General features: G+C 35.6%; 1 protein-coding gene across 16 annotated transcripts in view; it reads right to left on the bottom strand.

The window, feature by feature from the left end:
* Positions 1-22,177, bottom strand: part of RBM26 (RNA binding motif protein 26) — a 79,737-nt gene that overhangs the window by 37,791 nt on the left and 19,769 nt on the right. For 9 of the 16 annotated variants that reach the window (XM_043891566.1, XM_043891558.1, XM_043891565.1 and 6 more), the window contains exons 2-11: positions 15,273-15,391; positions 14,516-14,652; positions 10,307-10,395; positions 9,420-9,637; positions 7,455-7,715; positions 6,445-6,684; positions 5,654-5,824; positions 5,174-5,329; positions 1,734-1,845; positions 464-623 (exon numbers count right to left, since the gene is read on the bottom strand). In XM_043891566.1, the coding sequence (XP_043747501.1) occupies positions 464-623; positions 1,734-1,845; positions 5,174-5,329; positions 5,654-5,824; positions 6,445-6,684; positions 7,455-7,715; positions 9,420-9,637; positions 10,307-10,395; positions 14,516-14,652; positions 15,273-15,391 (1,663 nt within the window). The remainder of the gene's footprint in view (positions 1-463; positions 624-1,733; positions 1,846-5,173; positions 5,330-5,653; positions 5,825-6,444; positions 6,685-7,454; positions 7,716-9,419; positions 9,638-10,306; positions 10,396-14,515; positions 14,653-15,272; positions 15,392-22,177) is intronic. The other 7 variants (XM_043891569.1, XM_043891568.1, XM_043891563.1 and 4 more) reach the window with 3 other exon arrangements.

Raw genomic sequence — 22,177 nt, forward strand, 5'->3', positions numbered from 1 at the left:
TTTATCTTAAAAGACATTCAAAAGCAGTAGAGGAAAAAATAAATGTTTAAACTAATTAGGTATTTGGGCCCGCAAAGTATCTGTTAGATATGTCCCACCTTAGAGGCAGCAAAAATAAATGTGACTAAAGCATTCTGCTAAAGTGAAACTAAGGAAATGAAAACTTTGGTAAGATTAGACTTTACCACTGTGGCTATTTAACTTTGCTGTAATTTTACGATAACTTCTATTAGATAAAAAGTATATAGTATGATCAATCAAGCCTCTTGCCTTTTCAAAGTAAATATGTTATTCTAAATCACATTTTTCTAAAATACAACGTTTCATTTCATATCCAATTTTCTAAATTTAGAATATTACCAAAATTTCCATAATATTTTCTTCTAAAAGTATTTCTTTTTACTATATTAAGATTTCCTCTCTAAATTAAGCAAAGACAACAGAATCACTTCATAGCTCTTACCTGCAAGTTAACCAAGGTTCCAAATCGACTAAAATGCTCATTAAGTTTGCTGATATTATTTAATTCTGGAGGAACTTTCCTAAGTTCAAGTTTCGTATTTTCATTTCCAAACTGAACCTTTTTCTGGAAGCCTGGGCTGTTTGTTCTATTAAAATTTGGTCTGTAACAAAAATCAAGTTAATTAATACATTCATTTACAAATCCTGATCCTTATCAAGTACAAAGGAATAAAGTTTTGCAACTTAAGTTCAATTTTCTTTTCAAAATTGAAATTGCTAGTTGACAAAGGAAATTTATACCTTTTTCCTTAAAAAATGAAGTTTCCAAATAAGTAGTGTTCATATCTTTCACAGAAGCCAAGTGAGAAGGGTTCTTCCAGATCATTTGTCCCTCCCCACTTCTATTCTACACCTACTTAAAATTTTCAGCAGGAAAGGTCTACCCTCTTTCAGTCAATTTGCCTATATAACCATTTCACCATTTGCACCATTTCAGCAAAAGCTAACTTATCGAAATAATCCCTATTTTTAAATACTAATTAAAAGTAAGAAATCACTGTCTCGATCTCTTTCCAATTAAAACAAAATGTGGGGAACAATAGACTATACGCTTGACACTTGAAGAAACGGGGGCAAAACTGTGGCCCAGAGAGGTTATAATTCTTGCCTTAAATCAGAGAATTAAAGGCAAAGCCAGAACTATATATTATCCATTAATAAACATACGTTAAAGCTCTAAAAGTGTAATCCTAGTCTTTCCTCAAACATGCTAAACTGTAAATGAATCATCAAACACATACACTAACATTCTGATTCTTTACCTGCTTCTCTGAAGCCCTTCCTCAACAACTTCAGTGCCCATCCTATCTCCCCTGCCCCCACCAAAGACTGCTTTCTAACTCTTAATAGGAATCGCCCACATGCTAAAGCCTCCTCCCATTTCTTACCTAATAGCAGGCTCATGACTATACCTTAAATAGCTAGTATTCAACAACATCTCTAAGTTAAGGGTTGGGTTTTTGGGGGTAGGTGGGTACAAACAGGAAAAACAACGGGCTAACCACCAGACCATTTCTATAAGCAAGTACCTTCCAAGTACCAGACAACTAACATACACACTTTTAGAAAACAGATACTATATACTTTAGTTGGGGACTCCCTACAGAATAAATTTTACTTTGGAAGAGACCACTATTACTGCCACAATAATACTGCAATGATTCTAAAAATCACTGCACAATAAAATTCCTCAATTTCCCCTGCCAGCTTACTTATCAAACCAAGTCTTCTTTGTAGGAACTCCAGGCTCCCCAGAACCAATGGTTCTTTTCCTTGACTCTGAATCCACTACTATCCTCATACTGCTTTTATTAGGAGGCTTTTCTGTTTGAAACAAAAGAAAAGAAAGCAAAGATTAATATTTTCTGTTAATCATAGCCACATTCTTAAATTTACATTAAAAACAAAGTTCTGGCTTTTTGTCCAAATATACATTTTAGAAGAAACAGAAAAAAATGTACATCTAAATACAGTAATCTAAGGGATTTTAATTTATTTTGAATTCCTTTCACACTTAAATGAAGAAGAATCAGTAATTCTCGTATGTCAAATTAATAATAAATAAATCATCTTGGGACTCTAATTTTATAGTTTCGAAATCAAATGCACAACCTATAAGATTCAAAATTTAACACTAGTGCAATGACCTTAAGAATCAACAACTTCGAATTGCGACTGAAATGAGCTGCTTATTTAAACATCAGCAAATTAACATAATAAAATTATGTTAAATTTTAAAAGGTAAAGATTCAAAAGATTGAAATGCATTGCAAAAGAACTGTAAACATGTACTTTCAATATTTTACACACTTTTAAGAGTTTGACAAACACAACTACATTTAACCTGTTATTCCCAAATGATGCCAAAGTTCAAAACTTGCTAACCTTAGTCCACATAGAAAAAAATGTATATTTAAAATTCCTTTTTAGAAAGGAACTGAATAAATTGGTTATTTAAATCCTTTTCTGAGTATCTCTAAACACATGTAACCAAAAGAATTCTGGATCTGTTTCAGCACAGTCTTTCTCACGGCTACCACTATAATCCCCAAGCAGGTCTTCCTACCAAATCGATTCTTCCTCTCCATGAATCAAAGTATCATCCGCCCAATTATCCAAAAGCAGAAACCTGGTGTCTTTCATTTCACTCTCTCCATTAGCCCCATTCTAAGTCCCCAAATCAGTAAGTTACAGGTGTTGTCAATTCTCTCCACTGAACTTAAATCTCTTACTTCCCAGCGTTACTACCCTAGTCTAGCTACCATCACCTCTTCTACAATTTTTCAAACGCCTGTGAGTGACCTCCTATTCCCTCCGACATTCCTCACACCCTCTGTCCTAATCAAAAAGATCTTCTGGAAGTTTCACAAAAGTATCACCAGGCTATGTGTGCTTTATCAACCCCCTTTTTCTGACTAACTCTGACTTATCCTGTATCTCTTCAGCATATCAGGTAGAAATATCCAGCATCTGGTATTGCAGGCATTCACAGGACAAATTGTATTTTCTTTGCCCAGTGGTATCTTCACAGGACCAGTTTTGCAACAGAATTTCTGGCCTTATTGCTGCCTCTCAAACATGTTCGTTCACTAGCCTTTTTATAAAGTCTTTAAGCTATCCAATATCCTTTTCTACTTTAACATGTTCTTTATCTGAAGGTTCATTAAGAAAGACAATGATGTGTTTGCTTCAATTCATCTGTATTCTCTCACTCATATTCTCTTTCATTATTATTTATTTAAAAGAGAGGGTGTTAATAAACACACAGAAGCAAGTTCCTCTTGATATACAATTAGCAAATGTGTCTTTTAGTTCCATGTATTCTGTTTTCCCCCAATATCTTTTTAATAAATTGTTTTTCTGCTTAAAATTTTCAGCACTAGTTTTGTTGATGAAAACTACTGAGCCCTTCTTCCTACCTATCTATATCCAATCAAGAGTGTCTAGCAAGTTTTCCACTGTCTTAGAATCTAGAATGAACAATTATCAGGTCTCGAGGTCACTTTTTTAGTAATTCCAAGGCAGCAAAAGGCCTAAAGTTTTGTCATTTGCTTAATAACAATAATTTCCTATGATGCTTTAAGTACGAAGCATAAAAATAGTTTGCACATAATAGTCTGTGGCAAATTTAAATGAGGCCATCTGCAGGCTATTATAAATGTATAATAATTATGTAATGAACAATATTATAAACTTTTAATTATGTATAGCTCACAATCCAGGCCAGTAAATTTCAAACTAAATAGGCAATAGCTGAGAACATTTTGGGGGGAAAAAGACTGAAAAAGATAAGGAAATAGAAGTATAGGTAACCCTCAGTTTAAATGGTTTGCTAAATCAGGTGCTTGGTACATAAAAACAATTTATGGAGAATATATTCCTGAACCAGCTTACAAAAACAGTACACAAAATATCTAAAGAATAGTACTAAAATAATCACTATGTATAATGATTCTGTGAGAAAAGGCATTCAAATTTCTAAGTAGGCATACCAGACATTTATATCTCAGCGAGCCATTTCCTGAAACTTCTAACTATAGGCATGTGGAGCTGAAATTACCATAATTCCAACTTCTACATGGTTAAGTTTATGTGCAAGGGATTTGATCCTTCTGTCTTCCCTCAATCACCACCAACAATAAAAAAAACTGCCCAAGATTTGGGATGGGTCCAATATTGATCTATAGTGGAAAACTGTAACGTGAGAAAGAGGTGATTTGATGCTTCAGAGGTTCTAGTAAGAGGAAAGAATACTGGTATAATTAAAGAAAATGAGTGCTAAGTCATGACCGAAAGAAGGAAGTGGTTTTTCTCCGAACTAGTCAGGTAGGAGACACTCAGGCTGAGTCGATATTAATACAATGAACAGCCACAATCTTAACTGGCTACTTTTCAATTACAAGCCATCTTATAACTCTTACATAAAAATTGTTAAGAAATCTCTTTTTCTGTTGTTGTTCTTAACAAAAGTCATTAGAATGCCTTTAGGAGACTTTTTGTTGGGGAAAACGGGCATTTACATGAAATGTTGTCCTGTGACCTAACAGGATATAAATATAAATTAAAATGTTCATCACTCCATCACAAAAAGTTCTCTGAACACTCAAGACAGATGTTCAGAATCTGACAGTTTCTGATGAACAAATAAAAAAGTGCAAAGCATAAGTAAACAAATTTACTAAACTACATTAGGTATGGTATTAGGTATAAAATATTATAAGCAAATCAACATCAAATTCTAATATGTCAAAGCAAACAAAAATAAAATATATATCAAATATAAAGTCTGCACAGCTCATTTCATTTTCTAAACTATGAAAGAATGTATCTTTATGAATTAAAGCATTATTCTTAAGACTTTAAATGAACCAATTAAGACTGCAAATGAGAGAATATACCTCCCAAAAGCTAGAAAATTATTTCTTTGGGGAAATTCCTTTCCCTACGGATGACAGAGTAAAACATCACCAATACTACAAATAGGGTACCACATATTACCTTTTCTCTCATGTTGAGACCAAAGAATCCAAAGAACAAACATAACAACACCCCTTACTCAATCCCAATAAACACAAGACCAACTGTTCTTTTTAAATGTTTTGCCACTCTTGATATTATGAAAATGATAGGAAGAAAAGATTCATCATAGTACCTCTGGGTGGCAAATCCATATCCCCTGATGTGAGCCCTATCAAGTTGGGCCTTTGTGCATGCACTCTGTGTCTATACATTGGTCTGGAAGTGTTTGTTATGCTTGGGGCTTCAGGATTGTAGCCATCTGTGTCATATGTATCTGGTAATACAAAAACTGTAATTAAAAAACAATTATAAAACTCCACTTGGTAATTTTTTATACTGATAATAGAAAAACATTACTAATTCATAACTCACATTTTATATGTATTTTAAAAAGAAGTTTTAGAAAAATAAAATGCTGTTAAAAACTTCATTTTTTAAAAATCGTAACTGAGGACTTATATTTAATGTATATTCACCATGTTTATTCCATAAAATTTTAGTGAGAACAGACCTGATAGAGCAATTCACTCTCTACATATTTTTAAATCCCTCACCTAGAACTCTTCTCTAAACTATATATGACATTATTAATATAGAAAGCCTAAAACTGCACCTGCAGTAAAAAGAGAGGGAGGAGCAGGAGGCGGCTGGTGATGAATGCCAGTTGTTACCACAGTAGGAACAGAGCTGGTTGCAGAGTTTGGGGGCGCATCCATGCCAGACGGTTGCAAAGGAGGAAGTGGAGGTGGTGGTCCTGTCAAAACCAAAGAATAAGAAATATCATCTGGAAGCAAACAAATAAAATAAGTTATTGTATATCCAAACATGATATGCTCATTTATCAAATAATAGTATCTATAAAAATCAAGCTCTTACAAATGAAATAGTTTTCAAGGGTAAAATATCCATTTAACGTATTCCAAAACAGGTTTGTCTTAAGCTCGAAAGGGCTACAGACAGCTGGGATTCATCAGGGATATACATAATTCAGGGTCACCCTAAACCACAGTAAACCATGAGTTTGGCTGTGCCATGCCATGGTAAGTCACTTTAGTCATGTCTGACTCTTTGTGACCCTATGAACTGTAGTCTGCCAGGCTCCTCTGTCCATGGGACTCTCCAGGCAATAAAACTGGAGTGGGTTGCCATGACCTCCTCCAAGGGATCTTCCCAACCCAGGGATCGAACTCGCGTCTCTTTATGTCTCCTGCATTGGCAGGCGACACCTGGAAGCCCACTGGCCTACAAAATATATTCCAAATGGGAGTATCTTACTCTTAATTTCTAGCAGGCATATATAGGATTACTACAGATACTTCTAACAAAGGCAAGCATCAAACTATTAACTTTTATAAAAGACTGTGAATGGGTAGATAATAAGTACAGGCAAACACATTTACTTACCTGTAACAGGTGGTAGACTGGGTGGTAATGGGCCTGGCGGTGGCACAGGGGGTCTCAGATTCACAGGTGGGGGTGTAAGAATTGGTGGTGGAGGAGGGAGTCCAGGAGGAGGTGGTCCTTCAACAACAGGAGGCTGTGCTGGGAAAGGCAGCATACCAGGAAGATTGACATCTTCTACAACTACTGGGTCACTTCCATGATCAAAAGGGCACATGTCTCCTCTCATACAGAAACCCTTTTCTGTGAGGAAAAATAGTTAAAAAGAAATATGAAAAGTGCTGGACATTTTCTCTAAGTCAACAAAAGTAAGATATTTAAAAATTGGAATATTTTTAATATTGGGCAAGTATAAATAACCATATCATAAGAACTACCTACTAATTTCCAGTAATATAAAACCCTCATTAAGTGATAATATAGCTAACATACACATTAAAAAATGTATCACCAAATTAACATGAGTATTCCTGGCTAGCAATATGATGTAAAATAGGTATTTCTGTCTTATTTTTACCATTAGAAACATTTCCTTTATTTAAATCTCTCACTTAAAACTTCAAGGATACTGAAACTACAGTTTTAATAAATTTACAAAATTTTTACATAAAATCTTAAGAGACTTCAGTTCATTTATAAAAGTCTTACATAGGTGATACATTTCTAGATTTTACTTACATGCTAATAACCCTGATTTTTAAGTAAGTTTTGTCAAGAACACATCAGTCGTCAATTTTCTGATAAATAACTCAGTAGATATTCCTCTGTTTGGTAAATTCCAAAAATATGTTAAGACTTAAGTGCAAATAAACACTATCTTTAAATTGATATTAGTCAGTGGTGACTAACAAAGACTTCAGTAACATACTGAGGAATTCATGAAGTCCCTAAAATTAATTTCCCACTATTTCCAAAAGGTTAAGTATTTGAGTAACTGTGTATAGCCTAAAATTACAGAATTTACTCAGCTGAAAATATTAATTCATACTTCATGAAGTGGTTGACAGGCTTACCATCATAGTCTCTACACCGTTTCTTTGGCATTGGTGGTCTTACGTATGAATTATGGTCCACCTGGTCTTCATGAAATTCAGACCAACTTTCGGTAGTGTTGTTACCATGATGAGTAGGAGCAATTACTGTAATAGTGCTGCTCAAAGTAGGTACAGGGTAGTGGCCAGATGAAATATTAGGTACCGAAGAGACTGGAGTATAATTGTTTTCTAATGGATCTGCTCTATCCAGGTCATATTTAGGTTTTACCAGATCCCTTTCTGCAACAAAATATAAATGACTTGAAAAACCACACTCAATTAAAAACAACATCAAAGTCCCAAATTTAATAGATATTTTTGCTAAACATAAAAAAAAGTTCAAATTTTACACAACCCTCCTTTTAAAAACTACTCAATATATAAACAATGTTTCAAGATAAGTTACTTCTTTTTGTTATGATCTAAACTAAAAAGCCACACATAAAGTTGCTATACTTAAGAGATTTTTCTTGGAGTTTTATTTATAGAATAGAGATTTTTTATTTTCTTCATTGAAATTTTAGTATGCAAAACTTTAGCCAATAAAACAAAATATGCAATCAAAGTAGTTATTTTTTTTTTGTGATGAACATTTAGTTGTTATCCATTTACAGGTCCTAACATGGCTTCATACAGTGAACACTGCTGAAGATGAGAATGGATACTTAAAGAGGAAGGAAAAGGAGTTCATAATAAATAAAAACAAATTAACTGGGCCAAGAAAAGAAAATTTACCATGGAAAGAGAAAAGATATTAAGGAGATTAGTTAAGTGAAGTAATGTGTAGAAAGGCCTAGAACACCTAGATGACACGAAAAAAACTCTTAAGAACAGAGTAACAGAAATACTGGGATTATAAAAAAAAGTCATGATTTTCTAAAGACTAAAAGTAACTATACAGTAAAGGTCACAAGGGGAGTAAAAATCTAAGCTTGAGTAAAGGTATTTTACTCTAAGGTGTTAAGCTGTTTTATTGCCTGCAACATATTCCTTTCAGTAATACACACTGAAAGAAAAATTATACATGTTGAAAATGACACACTCTTACAAATGCACACATCTGAAATGAAATTTTTAACTGTTTTCATAGTTTTGAGGTCTAAGTGAGAAATAAACTGAAGATACTTAAAAGATACAATTTAATGAATTTTGATCTATGCATATACCTATGAAACCAAACATCACAATCACAGTAAGGTATATACTGTACATACTTATCACCCCCCTAAAGGCATCCTTGTTCTCCTTAATGATCCACCCCTCCTTTACTTCATCCGAGGCAACCACTGAATTGCTTCCTGTCATCAAAGATCAGTGTGCATTTTCTAAAATTCTCTCTCTCCCTCTCTCATATACACACTCTGTTTTCTGTGTGGCTTCTTTCAATCAGCATGATCATTTTGAGATTCATTTATTTTGTTGCATGTATCAATAGTTTTTTTTTCCTTTTTATCCATTCTATGGCTATACCACAATGTTTATCCATTCACTTGTTGATGGACTGTTTCCAGCTTTTGGTTATAACAAATGAAGCTGCATGATCATCTGTATATCTCTCTGTGTGGAAATACACTTTCATTTCTCTGAAGTAAACACTCAAGAGTGGAATGGGTCATTGGTAGATACAGGATTAACATTTTTAAGACACTGTTGAAGTATTTTCCAAAGGGTTCCAGCTTATTCCCCACCCTCACCAACTCTGAGTAAAGCTAGTCTTTTTAATTTCAATCATTCTGATGGGTATGCAGTAGTACACTGTGGTTATAATTTGCATAAAGTAAAAGTCTCAAAAGAAATTTTTTAATAGTTCCTCAGACATATAAAATACAGCAAGATAGAAAAAATAAAGATAATACTGACAAAACAATTTTTAAAACCTTCAAATACAAAATTGTTTTCACAATAGAAGTGCCAGGCAAAATATACCCATATGTGATTATTTACCCCTGCTTCGTGTCCTGCTCCTGCTTCTAGTCCTGCTTCTATCCCTATCTCTGTCACGAAGCCTCTCTTTACTCCAACTTCGACTCCGACTCCTGCTATAACTGCGACTTCGCCCTCGTCTTCTGTTGTACCGGTCTCTGTATGAATCTCTTCGAGGGGGGTTTCGATCATAATCTCTTTTGCGAGAACGATCATCTTTTTTCCTCTCATCACGACTTCTAAAGAAATATATGAACTTTTTTATTGAAAATATTCAAGTGGATACAGGAAAAACTCTAACCAAATGCAAAAGTTCTGTTTTATTCTTGTAACATTATTATTCTTTATCCCATCTTATGAATACAAACATAGGAGACTCAGAAAACTGAAAAACTTAACATGATCTGCTTAAGCACTCTAAAAGCCCTTCACAGTACCCACCCCCGCCCCAAAAAAACCCCAACTCTTTCAAAGCCTTACTCATATACACACAGGCATCTATACATATGTCCTATTGTATATTCTGTCTTGCACAGTCTCGTAATTATAGGCAAGTATCACATGCACTGCACTCTAAATGCTTTTGAAGGTTTAATGGGAAAAATAATTTATTCACTCTAAAGGGAAGCTTTGGGTAAAAAAGGTCTCAGAGTAAGACTTCACTGGAATTGAAGTTAGGAATAAAAATAGTAACAATAACTAACATATACCAAGCACTGTTCTAAATCTCACTTCTAGTACCTTCAAATTTCTCCTAGTTATTCTTGATAGAAAAGGATCAAGTTACTACTTTCCTAGACTAATAAAAGAGTAGATAATACTTGCCCCTATGTAAAGGAATATCAAGTCTAAATATTCATATAAAGATAAGCAATGTCTAAAAATTAAACATGGTTCAAATCAATCACCTATTTTCTCTGTATCGGGAGCTTGACTGAGGAGGACTGTGATTTAGCCTTCTAGAAAACTTCTTCTCTCGCTCTTCCTCCTTTGTGATCTGATATACAAAGAAAAACGTGTATAAGTTTAATAACAGTTATTCCTTGTCATGTTACTGCTTCAATAACTTAGCTGGTATTAAAATATATGGGAAAGATAGAAGGCCAAAGAAGTGGGTGGCCTCGGATGAGATGGTTGGATAGCATCTCTGACTCAATGGACATGAATTTGAGCAAACCCTAGGAGATAGTGAAGGACAGAGAAGCCTGCTGTGCTGCAGTCCATGGGGTCACAACGAGTAAGACATGACTTAGCCCCTGAACAACAACAACAAAATACAAGAGCAATGTAGTCTTCTTCTGAAAGCACTCAAACAAAATAAATTTCTCTTCTAAGTACATTTAACAATAAAAGACAGGCTTGCTCAAAGTTAAAGTGAATGGTAAAGAAATTCATAAATGTTTATCTTAGTTAACAGTAGTGACAAAAACATCTTAAACAAGTGTCCTCGCTTTACAGGCTTCCCAGGTGGCACTAGTGGTGAAGACTCCACCTGCCAATGCAGGAGACAAAAGAGATGCAGGTTTGATCCCTGAGCCAGGAAGACCTCCTGGAGAAGGGCATGGCAACCCACTCCAGTGTTCTTGCCTGGAGAGTCCCATGGACAGAGAAGCCTCGCAGACTAAGGTCTACAGGGTCACAAAGTGTCAGACATGACTAAAGCGACTAAGCATGCACACACGTCCTAATTTTAACATAATTACTGGAAAGCCAATTTTATTCCTTCTCATGAATTTGGTCTGGCACCAACACATCAGGGGTTTTAAAGGAGAATGCAGTAGAATTAACCAAGTCACAGAAAAAGAAAACGCTTGAGAAAATAATACATGTGAAAATAAACAAGTGAAAATAGTTCTCTAGTTTCTCATAGCAGTATGACAGCTGTATAGTCCTCTTCCTACAATCCATATTATACAATTAATAGAAAGCAGTCCTTAAACACATTTCCATGATCAGTGCTGCTTTCCCTAAACCAGTTTTCCATGCTGCCCAAAAAACGGGTTCCACAGGACATTAAGAGGTATTAGAGAAAAAAAGGATTTATTTAGAGGATAGACAAACTGAGAAAATATTAAACATGAGCATCTATAAATATGATAAGGCTCAAGATTTTTAATAAAAACCCTAAGATATTCTGATGCAGATAAGTCTACAAGACAGCATAAAAACAAATAAATAAATGAAATAGCACAAACATGTCCAGGTTTATGCCAGTTATTTCAGCATCCCTTTGGGTAAAAGCCTCTCACTGTCAAGTGCCCCTGAATGAGAAAGTAAATGGAAATCCTATCAACAGACCAAACTCTGAGAAACAATGCTTAAAAGTTTTCTTTTAACAATTTGCTTTATTTTTTCTTGCTTTTAAGTACTTTGTTCAACACTTCCTATCCATTTCCACCCTCCACTTGGAAAACAAAACCAAAACCTCCTGTTGCACTTTTTCCCTTCTATTTGCTTCCATGCACTCTTGTAAGTAATCTATGTTGACAGATTGCCATATTCCATGGTACATGCCCAACTGGGAACTTTTAAAACACCCACAGCATTTAAAACACAGACTGCCATCTGACATTTCAGTTCTAAAAGATGAGGGATAAATATCCTTCACAACTGGTCAAAACAACTGTGGTGAAATATTATTGTAACAACAGATGTAAGACTAAAGTTTCAACATTAATTCATCAACGGGTAAAATTTAAATGAATTATTGTATATCTCTATGTTGCATAAACAGTTGCCAAGACAATACCCAATATCCCATTCTTCCTCACTAACGTTCTAGAACCCCTGTACTATTAGGTACAAAGCATGAAGTTATAATAATTTCTGGTCTTCCCCAGAAGATAAAAGTAATGAGGGTGTTTTATGTATGTGTGTGAGAAACTACATACATGTGTGTAAATGCTTTCAGACATAGAAATAAAGATACATTTGAGAATTATTACATAATACATAGCAAATATATTACTACATAATAAACATATATTACTTATATAATCTGGAAAAAAAACCAGAGTATCAGGTGAAAGAACCAAGGGTCACAATTAAACCACATCACCCACCACTTAACAATCCCTCAACAATAATTGCAACTATCATTTATTGAGAACCTAGTTTGAGCCACATATTCTGCCAAGTGTTCACAGACCTTATTTTACTATTCCTCACAATAACCCTATAATATTTCCATTTCACAGCTGAGTAAGGGTTGGAAAAGTAGTAATTTCAAGGTCACAAAACAGTGGCTGGGAAAGGCAAAAATTTAACCAAGATTTGTTTGACCTAAAACTAGACTAACCATGGACATATTATATTATAGCCTGTCAACAATTATTTTTAAAATTACAATATTTAACATCAAACTAAGGAAATCTGAATTAGTATATGATTATTAGACAAGAGTGGTAAACTTGTACAAAAGGTAAAAACTTCAAAAACTCTTAAAGCATAAGTCACTTCTATTGCCTTGTGAAGGCCCTTTTATTTGACTACCTTAAAAATAGTACCTTGCAAAATGCATGTAAGGCAGAAACAAGCAGATCTACTGACAGTCTGGTTATATTCCTAGAACACAGATAATAGGAGCCCATACCTGTAAGATGATATGCACAAAAGAGTTCAAAGCACACCTGTGACTGTTATCTTTGAAAGGGCTGCTGGAGACTTCCCTAATGGTGCAGTGGATAAGAATTCACCTGCTAGAGCAGGGAATATGCGTTTGATTCCTGATCCAGGAAGATTCCACTTGGTACAAAGCAGCTAAGCCCATGCGCCCCAACTACTGAGCTTGAGCTCTAGAGCCCACGAGTGACAACGACTGAGCCTGTGTGCCACAACTACTGAAGGCCATATGCTTAGGGCCAATGCTCTGCAACAAGAGAAGCCACCAGAATGAGAAGCCTGGCACCGCAACCAAGAGTAGCCTGTGCTTGTCGCAACTAAAGAAAACCCATGTAAAGCAACAGAACACCCAGTGCAGCCAAAGAAATAAACAGACAGGGCTGCTGACAAGGGAAGCCCTCGGTTGACATCTGCAAACTATGACTTCTGGAAGGTTCCCATCATACCCTAATGATAATAGTTCACCATGCCTGAACTGCAGATGGTGACTGCAGCCATGAAATTAAAAGATGCTTGCTCCTTGGAAGAAAAGTTATGACCAACCTAGGCAGCATATTAAAAAGCAGAGATATTACTTTGCCAACAAAGGTTCGTCTAGTCAAAGTTATGGTTTTTCCAGTGGTCATGTATGGATGTGAGAGTTGGACTATAAAGAAAACTGAGCACCAAAGAATTGATGCTTTTGAACTGTGGTGTTGGAGAAGACTCTTGAGAGTCCCTTGGACTGCAAGGAGATCCAACCAGTCCATCCTGAAGGAAATCAGTCCTGAATACTCGTTGGAAGGACTGATATTGAAGCTGAAACTCCAATACTTTGGCCACCTGATGAAAGAACTGACTCATTTGAAAAGACCCTGATGCTGGGAAAGATTAAAGGTAGGAGGAGAAGGGGACGCCAGAGGATGAGATGGTTGGATGGCATCACTGACTCAATGGACATGAGTTTGAGTAAGCTCCGAGTTGGTGATGGACAGGGAAGCCTAGTGTGCTGCAGTCCATGGGGTCGCAAAGAGTTGGACATGACTGAGCAACTGAACTGAACTGAAGCCTGAACTGTCTGGATAAACAATGTGGTTTGTGCTAAACATCTGCTTTTCTCCTCAGAGTTTGGAAGTTTGGTAAATCCTAGGCTGAAGGTGCCCATGTAACCAGTCCTAAATAAAAACCCTGGGCACTGTGTCTCTACGGGGCTTCCCTGGCTCACACGTGTTGTCACTACGCATTAAGTGCATCCTCTTTGACTCCACTGGAAGAAACCTCTGCAAACTTGTTCCTACCCCAGACTTTGCATGCTACACTTTTTTTCCTTTGCAGATCTTGCTTTGTATCCTTTCACTGTAAGATATCATAGCCATGACAATGACTATATCCTGAGTCCTGTTAATCAAACCTAGAGATGGTCCTGAGGACTACAACACAGATACAAAAAATAAAACTCAATTTAACTACTCCAAATATGTTTTTAAAGAACACGAAAGTTTAACACAAATTCTTACCTCTTCTTTTTTTATATCTTTTTCTTGGTGCTGAAAAAATTCTACCTTTAAGCTTCCTGATGATGGCTGCTCTGGAGGAGGTAGATAACTCTTTGTATTCACAGCATCAAAAAGTTTTTCCACAAATATCTGTGTCTCTAACAATAAAACAAAACCCAGCACAGATTAAAACATATTTTCTAGTTATTCTCCACTCCTTCACATCAGACTTCAGTATGATGAAATATATCTTGATTTTTACAAATCTAAAAACCATACTAAGACTGACAGCTTTCCAACCAGTGTGTTATGGTACAAGTCCCATGGTAATACGAATTCAGTCAACTCTCAGGATACTGAGGGCTAGAATGAATGGCAGAGCCTGTGGGTCAGTCCCCACCAGCCATCACTGGTCTCCATGTAGCCTGCCTGGTGTGCCAAACAGAAATATCATCATTACCTAGTTGCTGGCAAAGTGAAAAAAGTTGAGAAGCACTGTGCTAGACAACATCAGTAGTAGGTTCCTAAACAGTACTATCTTTCAGTCATTTTCTTAACTTTTAAGGAAAAATATCAGCATTCTTTAAGAATGAGCACAGGACGTTAACAGAAAAAAAAAAAGATTTCCATTATAAATAAGCCATGAATATAACCAGTAATTATACTATCTGTTCAACTTTATTAGTTACAGCCTGTCTCTTACCAAACTCCTTTAATACTCTCTGAATCTTGTTTTAAGTAAGTTATCAAAGCAATATTTTGAAACCAAAGATCTTACCTTTTTGAAGAAATACATCCAGTTGATCAATACATAATGCCTTTAACTCTTTTTCACTTTTGTCTTTCTTTACCAAAGCGAGAACATACTTTGCCAGGGCTGATGGATCTGCATCACAGCTGAAGAAAAGAGCAATGATGAAGGAAATTTAGCCACAAACAACTGCACACTCTATAAATTCCAATTACAAACTAAGTCAGCATGATAGTTAAACAAGTAAGCATCATCTAATTCACAGAAAGCAATGACGACCTAGAAGTTTTTCTCCCTCATATTAATATACTTTACACGGTACATATAGTCATCATTCAGTATCCTACCAAACATATACTAAATCATGTACTAAAGATTCAGAAAGTTCTATTATTTAAAAAAAAAGAAGTGACAACAAATTATGGACAATACCAAAACATCAAAAACTAATAAGCAATGTGCTACCAATAAAAATACCAAGAGGCTATTCTCCCCCAAACAAGGTAAATAATTGTCAGACAGTATCTGAAAAAGAGGACAATAAAGGGAAACTTGAAAACATACCACAAAATATATGAAACAAAAGAAAGTTTAGAAACAGACCCAAATACATATAGAAATACAGATTTTACAAAGATGATATCCAAATCAAGGAAGAAGAAATGAACTACAAAATAAATGCCACTGAGAAAACTTGGCAGTTATCTTTCTAAAAAATTAAGTTGGACCCATAATTTATCCCATACACCACAGTAAAAACATGAAACCATTACAAGTATTAGAAGAAAACAAGAAAAAGTTATCTTATAACTCTGGAGTAATGAACACTTTCTGAATTGCATTGCAAAAGAGTACTTTGATTATATTAATACAAATAAAAACAAAACTTAGGAGTATAAAGAAGCCTTAAAAAGTCAAACAAAATACTAAACAGAAAAAAAAAAAAACAATTCTTAAATGAGTAAAAATACAACCTCATTCATCCATAAGAGAAATTCAAACTTAAACTATAATGAAATATCATTTTTCTGTTACAAAGTTGAGAAAACCTAAATATATGAAAATATATCCTAGAGGCAAGACTAAGGGGAAAACAACCAGTTTTCATACATTATGGCTGCTGAGAGGAACTCAGCAGATACTAGGGTATGGCATATCAAGGTCACAAATGCAACTGATCCAGCAATTCTATTTCAGTGAATAAACTTTACAGATATACTTACATGTTCAAAATGACTTGTGTACAAGGTATTCAGTGTCACACTGATTATAAAATAAAAATCTGCAACTGTCCGTTTACAGAGGACTGGAAAAAGAAAATATACTAAATCTACACAAGAGAATGGCATACAACAAAAGGACAAAAAAGAATGGGGGAGTTTTCGTCACGGAAAAACTTCCCTATCAGTTTGTTACGTTTAAAAGGCAAGACAGAAAACATCTGTCTAGTATATTACCATGTGTGGGGAGAAAAGGAGATTTTATACTTGGAGTGGCTTATGTCTGAATAACGGAATATGTGTAAGTATAAACTATGCTTGCCTGTTGATGGGGATGGAGAGTAGCAAGTCAGTGAAAATGAAACAGGGTCAGGAGGGAAACTTTGATGCCCAAACCATGCCCATCGAATTTTTAAAAAGCAGATAATGGTTTTTCAACTAAGCTAAAGCTGTTACCTATTTAATTAACGATCATTTTCCAAGTTAGGGTAAATAAAATCATAGCAACAGCTAAGCACTAACATTTACCGAACCCTCATCTGAGCCATGAACTGTGTTCCATACTTTACACTCTGTATTTAGCTCTCATTTTACTGATGAAACTGAGGCTCAGAAAAAAAACTAGGCAAACTACTTCAGACTACATGTTAGTAACAGAACCAAGATTTAAACCTGAACTTCTTACTCTAAAGTCCACTCTCTCAACACTGCAGACCCCAACCGCATTGTTTCTTACAGTGATCCACCCAAACACCAGACCTCCAATGACTTACTGCTACAAACATCTAGTTACAGCCACCAATTTACTTCTTAGCCATCCTAGCAAAAGACCCTACAATGCGTCCCTATACACTTAGCAGCTGTCCAAGACATAGCTCCTCTAATTCATTTCCCCCTGTGCTCTTCCCCTCAGAGTCCATTATTTCCATAAACCTCTGAATTCCTCAGCCCCATTTGCCTCACTTTCTACTGCCACCAACTTGGCAAAAACCCAACTCAGAACCCACTCCACCCCCAGGTTAGATTTAACTTCCTAGCTTGGGTTAATTTCACGCCAGCAATATAAACAATGTTCAGTAAATTGGATTTTCAAAGGACAGATGACACAAAAAGACTCACCAATCATGGCTTTAAAAAAAGGACAAATACATTAGGGAATCACAGTAGGGAGAGACAGTGACTACAAACAAGGGGGAGAGGTAGGATAACTTAGTTCATTTGAGGAAAAACATGATTCATTAGAAAAGACCCTGATGCTGGGAAAGATTGAAGGCGGGAGGACAAGGGGACGAAAAAGGATGAGATGGTTGGATGGCATCACTGACTCAAAGGACATGAGTTTGAGCAAGCTCCGGGAGATGGTGAAGGACAGGGAAGGGAAGCCTGGTGTGCTACAATCCGTGGGGTCACAAAGAGTCGGATCCAACTAAGCGAATGAACAGCACAATACATGACATCCTTCCTTTTTATTGCTCTTTACTGTAAAATTGTTAGCAATCTTAACTCTAACAATAATAAACACAAAATATAATTCCACAAGTTCTACTAAAAGTTCAAAAACTAAGAGTATTAATAAGGAACCTATATACACTAAAGCTAGAAAACTATGCTATAATACATATACCAAAAAGTCTTAATTCCTATACACACCTGGAATGTAACAATTCTACAGAAGTACAGCAGTAACACATCACTGAAACAAAAAGCACATCTTAAAGGCAGTGGACAACTCTGATTGCACAGTAGTAACACTTACGGAAAATCTGACTGCACATGAATCAACAGGTCTAATAGGTAACCATCTGCATTTTGCTTCATTTATCTTATAAAAGCTGCACAGGTAAGTCTGATATAGTATCAGAATTGAGAACTGCTCTGTTAAGGAACCAGTACATTTATCATATGCTGTGAAGATTCCCTACAGTACATGGCTCTGGTGACTGTCTTCAAAGTCTTCAGTCTTCCCTTCAAAAGGCAGAGCCAAATTCCCCACTCTTTCAGAGTAGACCCAATTTAGTGCCTTGCTTCTAAACAATCAGAGTATGGCAGAAGTGACAGTATCTGACTTCTGAGGTCAGATACCATCGAGGTCATAAAAGACACAATGGCATACTCTTTGTTCTTTTTCTGGAATCATTTATTCTAGAGAAATCAGCTGCTATGCTTCAAGGATACTCAAGCAGCCTTATGGGGAGTACCATGTGGCTACGAAATGAGGGCCCTCCCAGGGTGGACTAAGGTCTCTCGCCAGTAGCCACATATTAATGAACATGGAAGCCGATTCTACAGCCCCAGTGAACCTTGAAAAGACTGCAGCACTGACCAAGAACTTGACCACAATCTCTTGAGAGACTACACAGCCAACCTGCTCCAAACTTCTGACCCCCAGGAATGAGACGTGTCATGAGGTGATTCATGTCTGCTGTGCTACCAAGCTAAGTTTCCGGGTGTCTGTTAGTAATCACAAATCCACTTTCCTCAGACCTACTTCCATTTATTCACAAAGACTCGAAGTGAATTACATCCTAAATAGAAAGAAAAAAAATTCATTTCAATGGTACATCAGATTTTTAAGCACTTTCTCTTTGAAATTTATTTTAATATACTTATTTAAACCAACCATTTTAAAAATGCAGACAAAATGACTTGTGGTAAGTTATTTTTTCATGTTTACCATAATGAGCATGAAAGTACTTAAATCTATGATGAAATAAGCATGAAGAAATGGGACAATAACCTCAAGCTGTACCTACAGACACACTTATACTGGCAATCTGGTAACTGCACGAGAGATGACGAAACGATACTTAATCATGTTAGGTAACCTGAATAAGCACCGTCAACTAAAGCTTAACCTAACAAGGCATTAAGCTAAATACACTTTAGTTTACCAGAAATCACTGTGGTAAAATACATACATATATATATAAAATACTATCACTATCTTATACTGTTTTATTGCAACTGTTGTTAATGAAAAATTCAGTCTGTCTACACTGAGTCCAAATGCTATAATTTGACTGAGTATTGGATTGATAGCTGTGACGAATTTTTAGTTTAATAATGACCTTTCTAATAACTGTCACTTCATATTTCTCTTAGCCAAACATCAAATCTATTCCATTCCCTCCATTATTTTTTAAACAGGACACTTTAATAGTGAATTAAAATGTTAGCAGCTAAAACTGTGGAGAAAGATATTTTTAAATTATGGTCTACACTGCAGTTTTATAAAACAACAAGATAGAATTGCTGAATCTTTGCTCAAAATCTCTTATTAAAAGCAATTCAAATCAAGACTAAGAAGTCACAACAATCATAATGAATCAACAACCATACAAAAAAAATGCAAAATACTTAAAACGGTCTGAAAGGCAGATTACTTTTTAAAATGTTAGACTACAAATTACATAGTAGAAGTAAGGTTTACAATTTCACATTTAACAGCAAAGCAGGAAATATGTATCTGGGAGGTAATTTTTCTTAAGTCCTATAGGAAGCCATTTCATTTTTATTTCAATACTTTTGAAAACAAAAGAAGGTATGTACTTACAAATTACAGCTAAGTAAAAAATAATCTGAATACAGAAGTTTAATATACAGAATGTCATGGGTCAGGGACAAAAGGCAAACAATGTGCTCTTTTTACTATTTGTCTTAATTAAAAGTACCACTGCTACTTCATCTGAGCATAGAGCAATAATAACCTACTATGCAAAATTAATGAAGTAAAAATATTTAAATTATGAATCAAAAAAAAACTATATTCTGATAGTAAGGGGTCAGTTATTTTTAAAAACTGTCTCCATGGTAAGCAAAGACTGTTCATGAGGTACTTTACCAGTTGCTGCTACTGACAAAAGGTTTGTGATTTGAATGACACTTTATCTCCTCAGAGCCAGGCTTTACCCTCTGCTATACTACTAGCATTCTGGAAGCACGTGAAAGAAAAGTGGGGCTGAAATCATTCAGATCAAGGAAAGAGAAAAAAATAATCACATTCTGAAAATGTTAAGGACAAAGCAATAATACTGAAACTGTGATAAAATTCATTTCTACTTAGAAAACAGGCTGAATTTCCACGAAGTTTCATAAGTACTTCTAAGACCAGCAAAAACATAATCTGCCAATAAAGAGTAATTCTGACCAGCTCCAACTTCAATTACCCTTCTGTGCGTCTATTGTGGGGAAGGGAGTCAGGGAGGGGAAGGGGAGCAAGAAAACACAAAACCAGAAACTACAAAATAGCACTGAGGAGTGTGAGATGAAGGGGAAGCAACCACATATTTTAATTTATAAAAGCCAAATGAGATAACATGTGAAATGAAGGAAAACAGATCATCAAGATAAACAGAGAACGGAGAACTCGAGAGGAACCGGTGTCGCTCTGGTGTGCAGCAGGGAGCGCCACCGCTTTCACTTCTAGGTGCCACCTTTTATCAATGTATAAACAAACCCAAACACTCTTAGAAAGTGACCAGAATGGAAATGCATATCATCATCAGAGAGCTTGCTAGGATTCTTGGCCTGGAAAACTGAAATGTCAGAGTGAACTTGGTAGGTTTTCAAATAATTGAAGGGCTATCACAAGAAAGAAGGATCACATTTATTCAATACATACTCTGTGGGATATAATTAGAACCAGTAAGTGGAAGCAAGAGATTCTGGTTTAAAATAGAGATGGAATTTTTTAATAATCAGAGGCCTCCCAAAGGCTGAATAAACTGCCTGAAAGAAAGTGAATTCTCTATCATTAGAAAGATTTCAAGCATAAGTTCAACAGCCCCTGGCAGACAAGTACTAAATTAGATAGTAAATCCCTTAGAATCCTCAAAGAGTGTAATCCTTAGGTTTAATTTGTTCATGGGGTATTGTGTAGATATATAAAAAAATAATACAGCACTCTTTTCAAATCTATAAAAATGAGTAGCAACTTTATAGTATACTGATAAAATATAAACTATAAAATAGTTTCATCAAAAATAAAATCCAAAAATACAACTTCTTACTCGTATATGTAGCCTCTGTACCTAACACAGTACCTGAGATGATACTGAAAGAAAGAGAAAAAAGAATATACGTACAAATTTCACTAGATCATTAGCTCATTTGTCAGGGCCCTTTCTTTTCCATTTTCATAAATTTCTGAGAATAAAACTTTAGTTTATAGATTATCTTCTAACAGCACATTCACCTTTCAAACATTTAATAAGCACCTAAAATTCCAGGTACTGTTCTAGAATCCTGGGGATACAAATTTGAAAACAATAAAGTCCCTATCCGTACAGAATTTATTTCACTGGGGATGTAGGTAGGAGACAGACCATACATATGTACAAGGCATTCTCACACAGACAAGAGTTCTGAAGAGAAAAAATGCCAAGGTAAAGGAATACAGGGCCTCCCTGCTAGCTCAGAGGTAAAGAATCCACCTGTCAATGCAGGAAAAGGATATGGCAACCCATTTCAGTATTTCAGCCTGGAAAATCCCATGGACAGAGGGGCCTGGCAGCATAGTCCATGGGGTCGCAAAGAGTCAGACACGACTTAGTGAATAAACAACAATAAGGGAATAAAGTACAGAAAAGGAGTGAAGGGGGAAAAGAGAAAGAAAAGCGAAGGAGAAGGAATGAATGAGTAGATCCTAGCTCAGACAATCAGGGAAGGATATTTAAACAGGGATCTGAAGTTAGATAGGGAACAGAACGTAAT

The sequence above is a fragment of the Cervus elaphus genome, chromosome 30, assembly GCF_910594005.1.
Source record: "Cervus elaphus chromosome 30, mCerEla1.1, whole genome shotgun sequence".
NCBI classification, from domain to species: domain Eukaryota; kingdom Metazoa; phylum Chordata; class Mammalia; order Artiodactyla; family Cervidae; genus Cervus; species Cervus elaphus.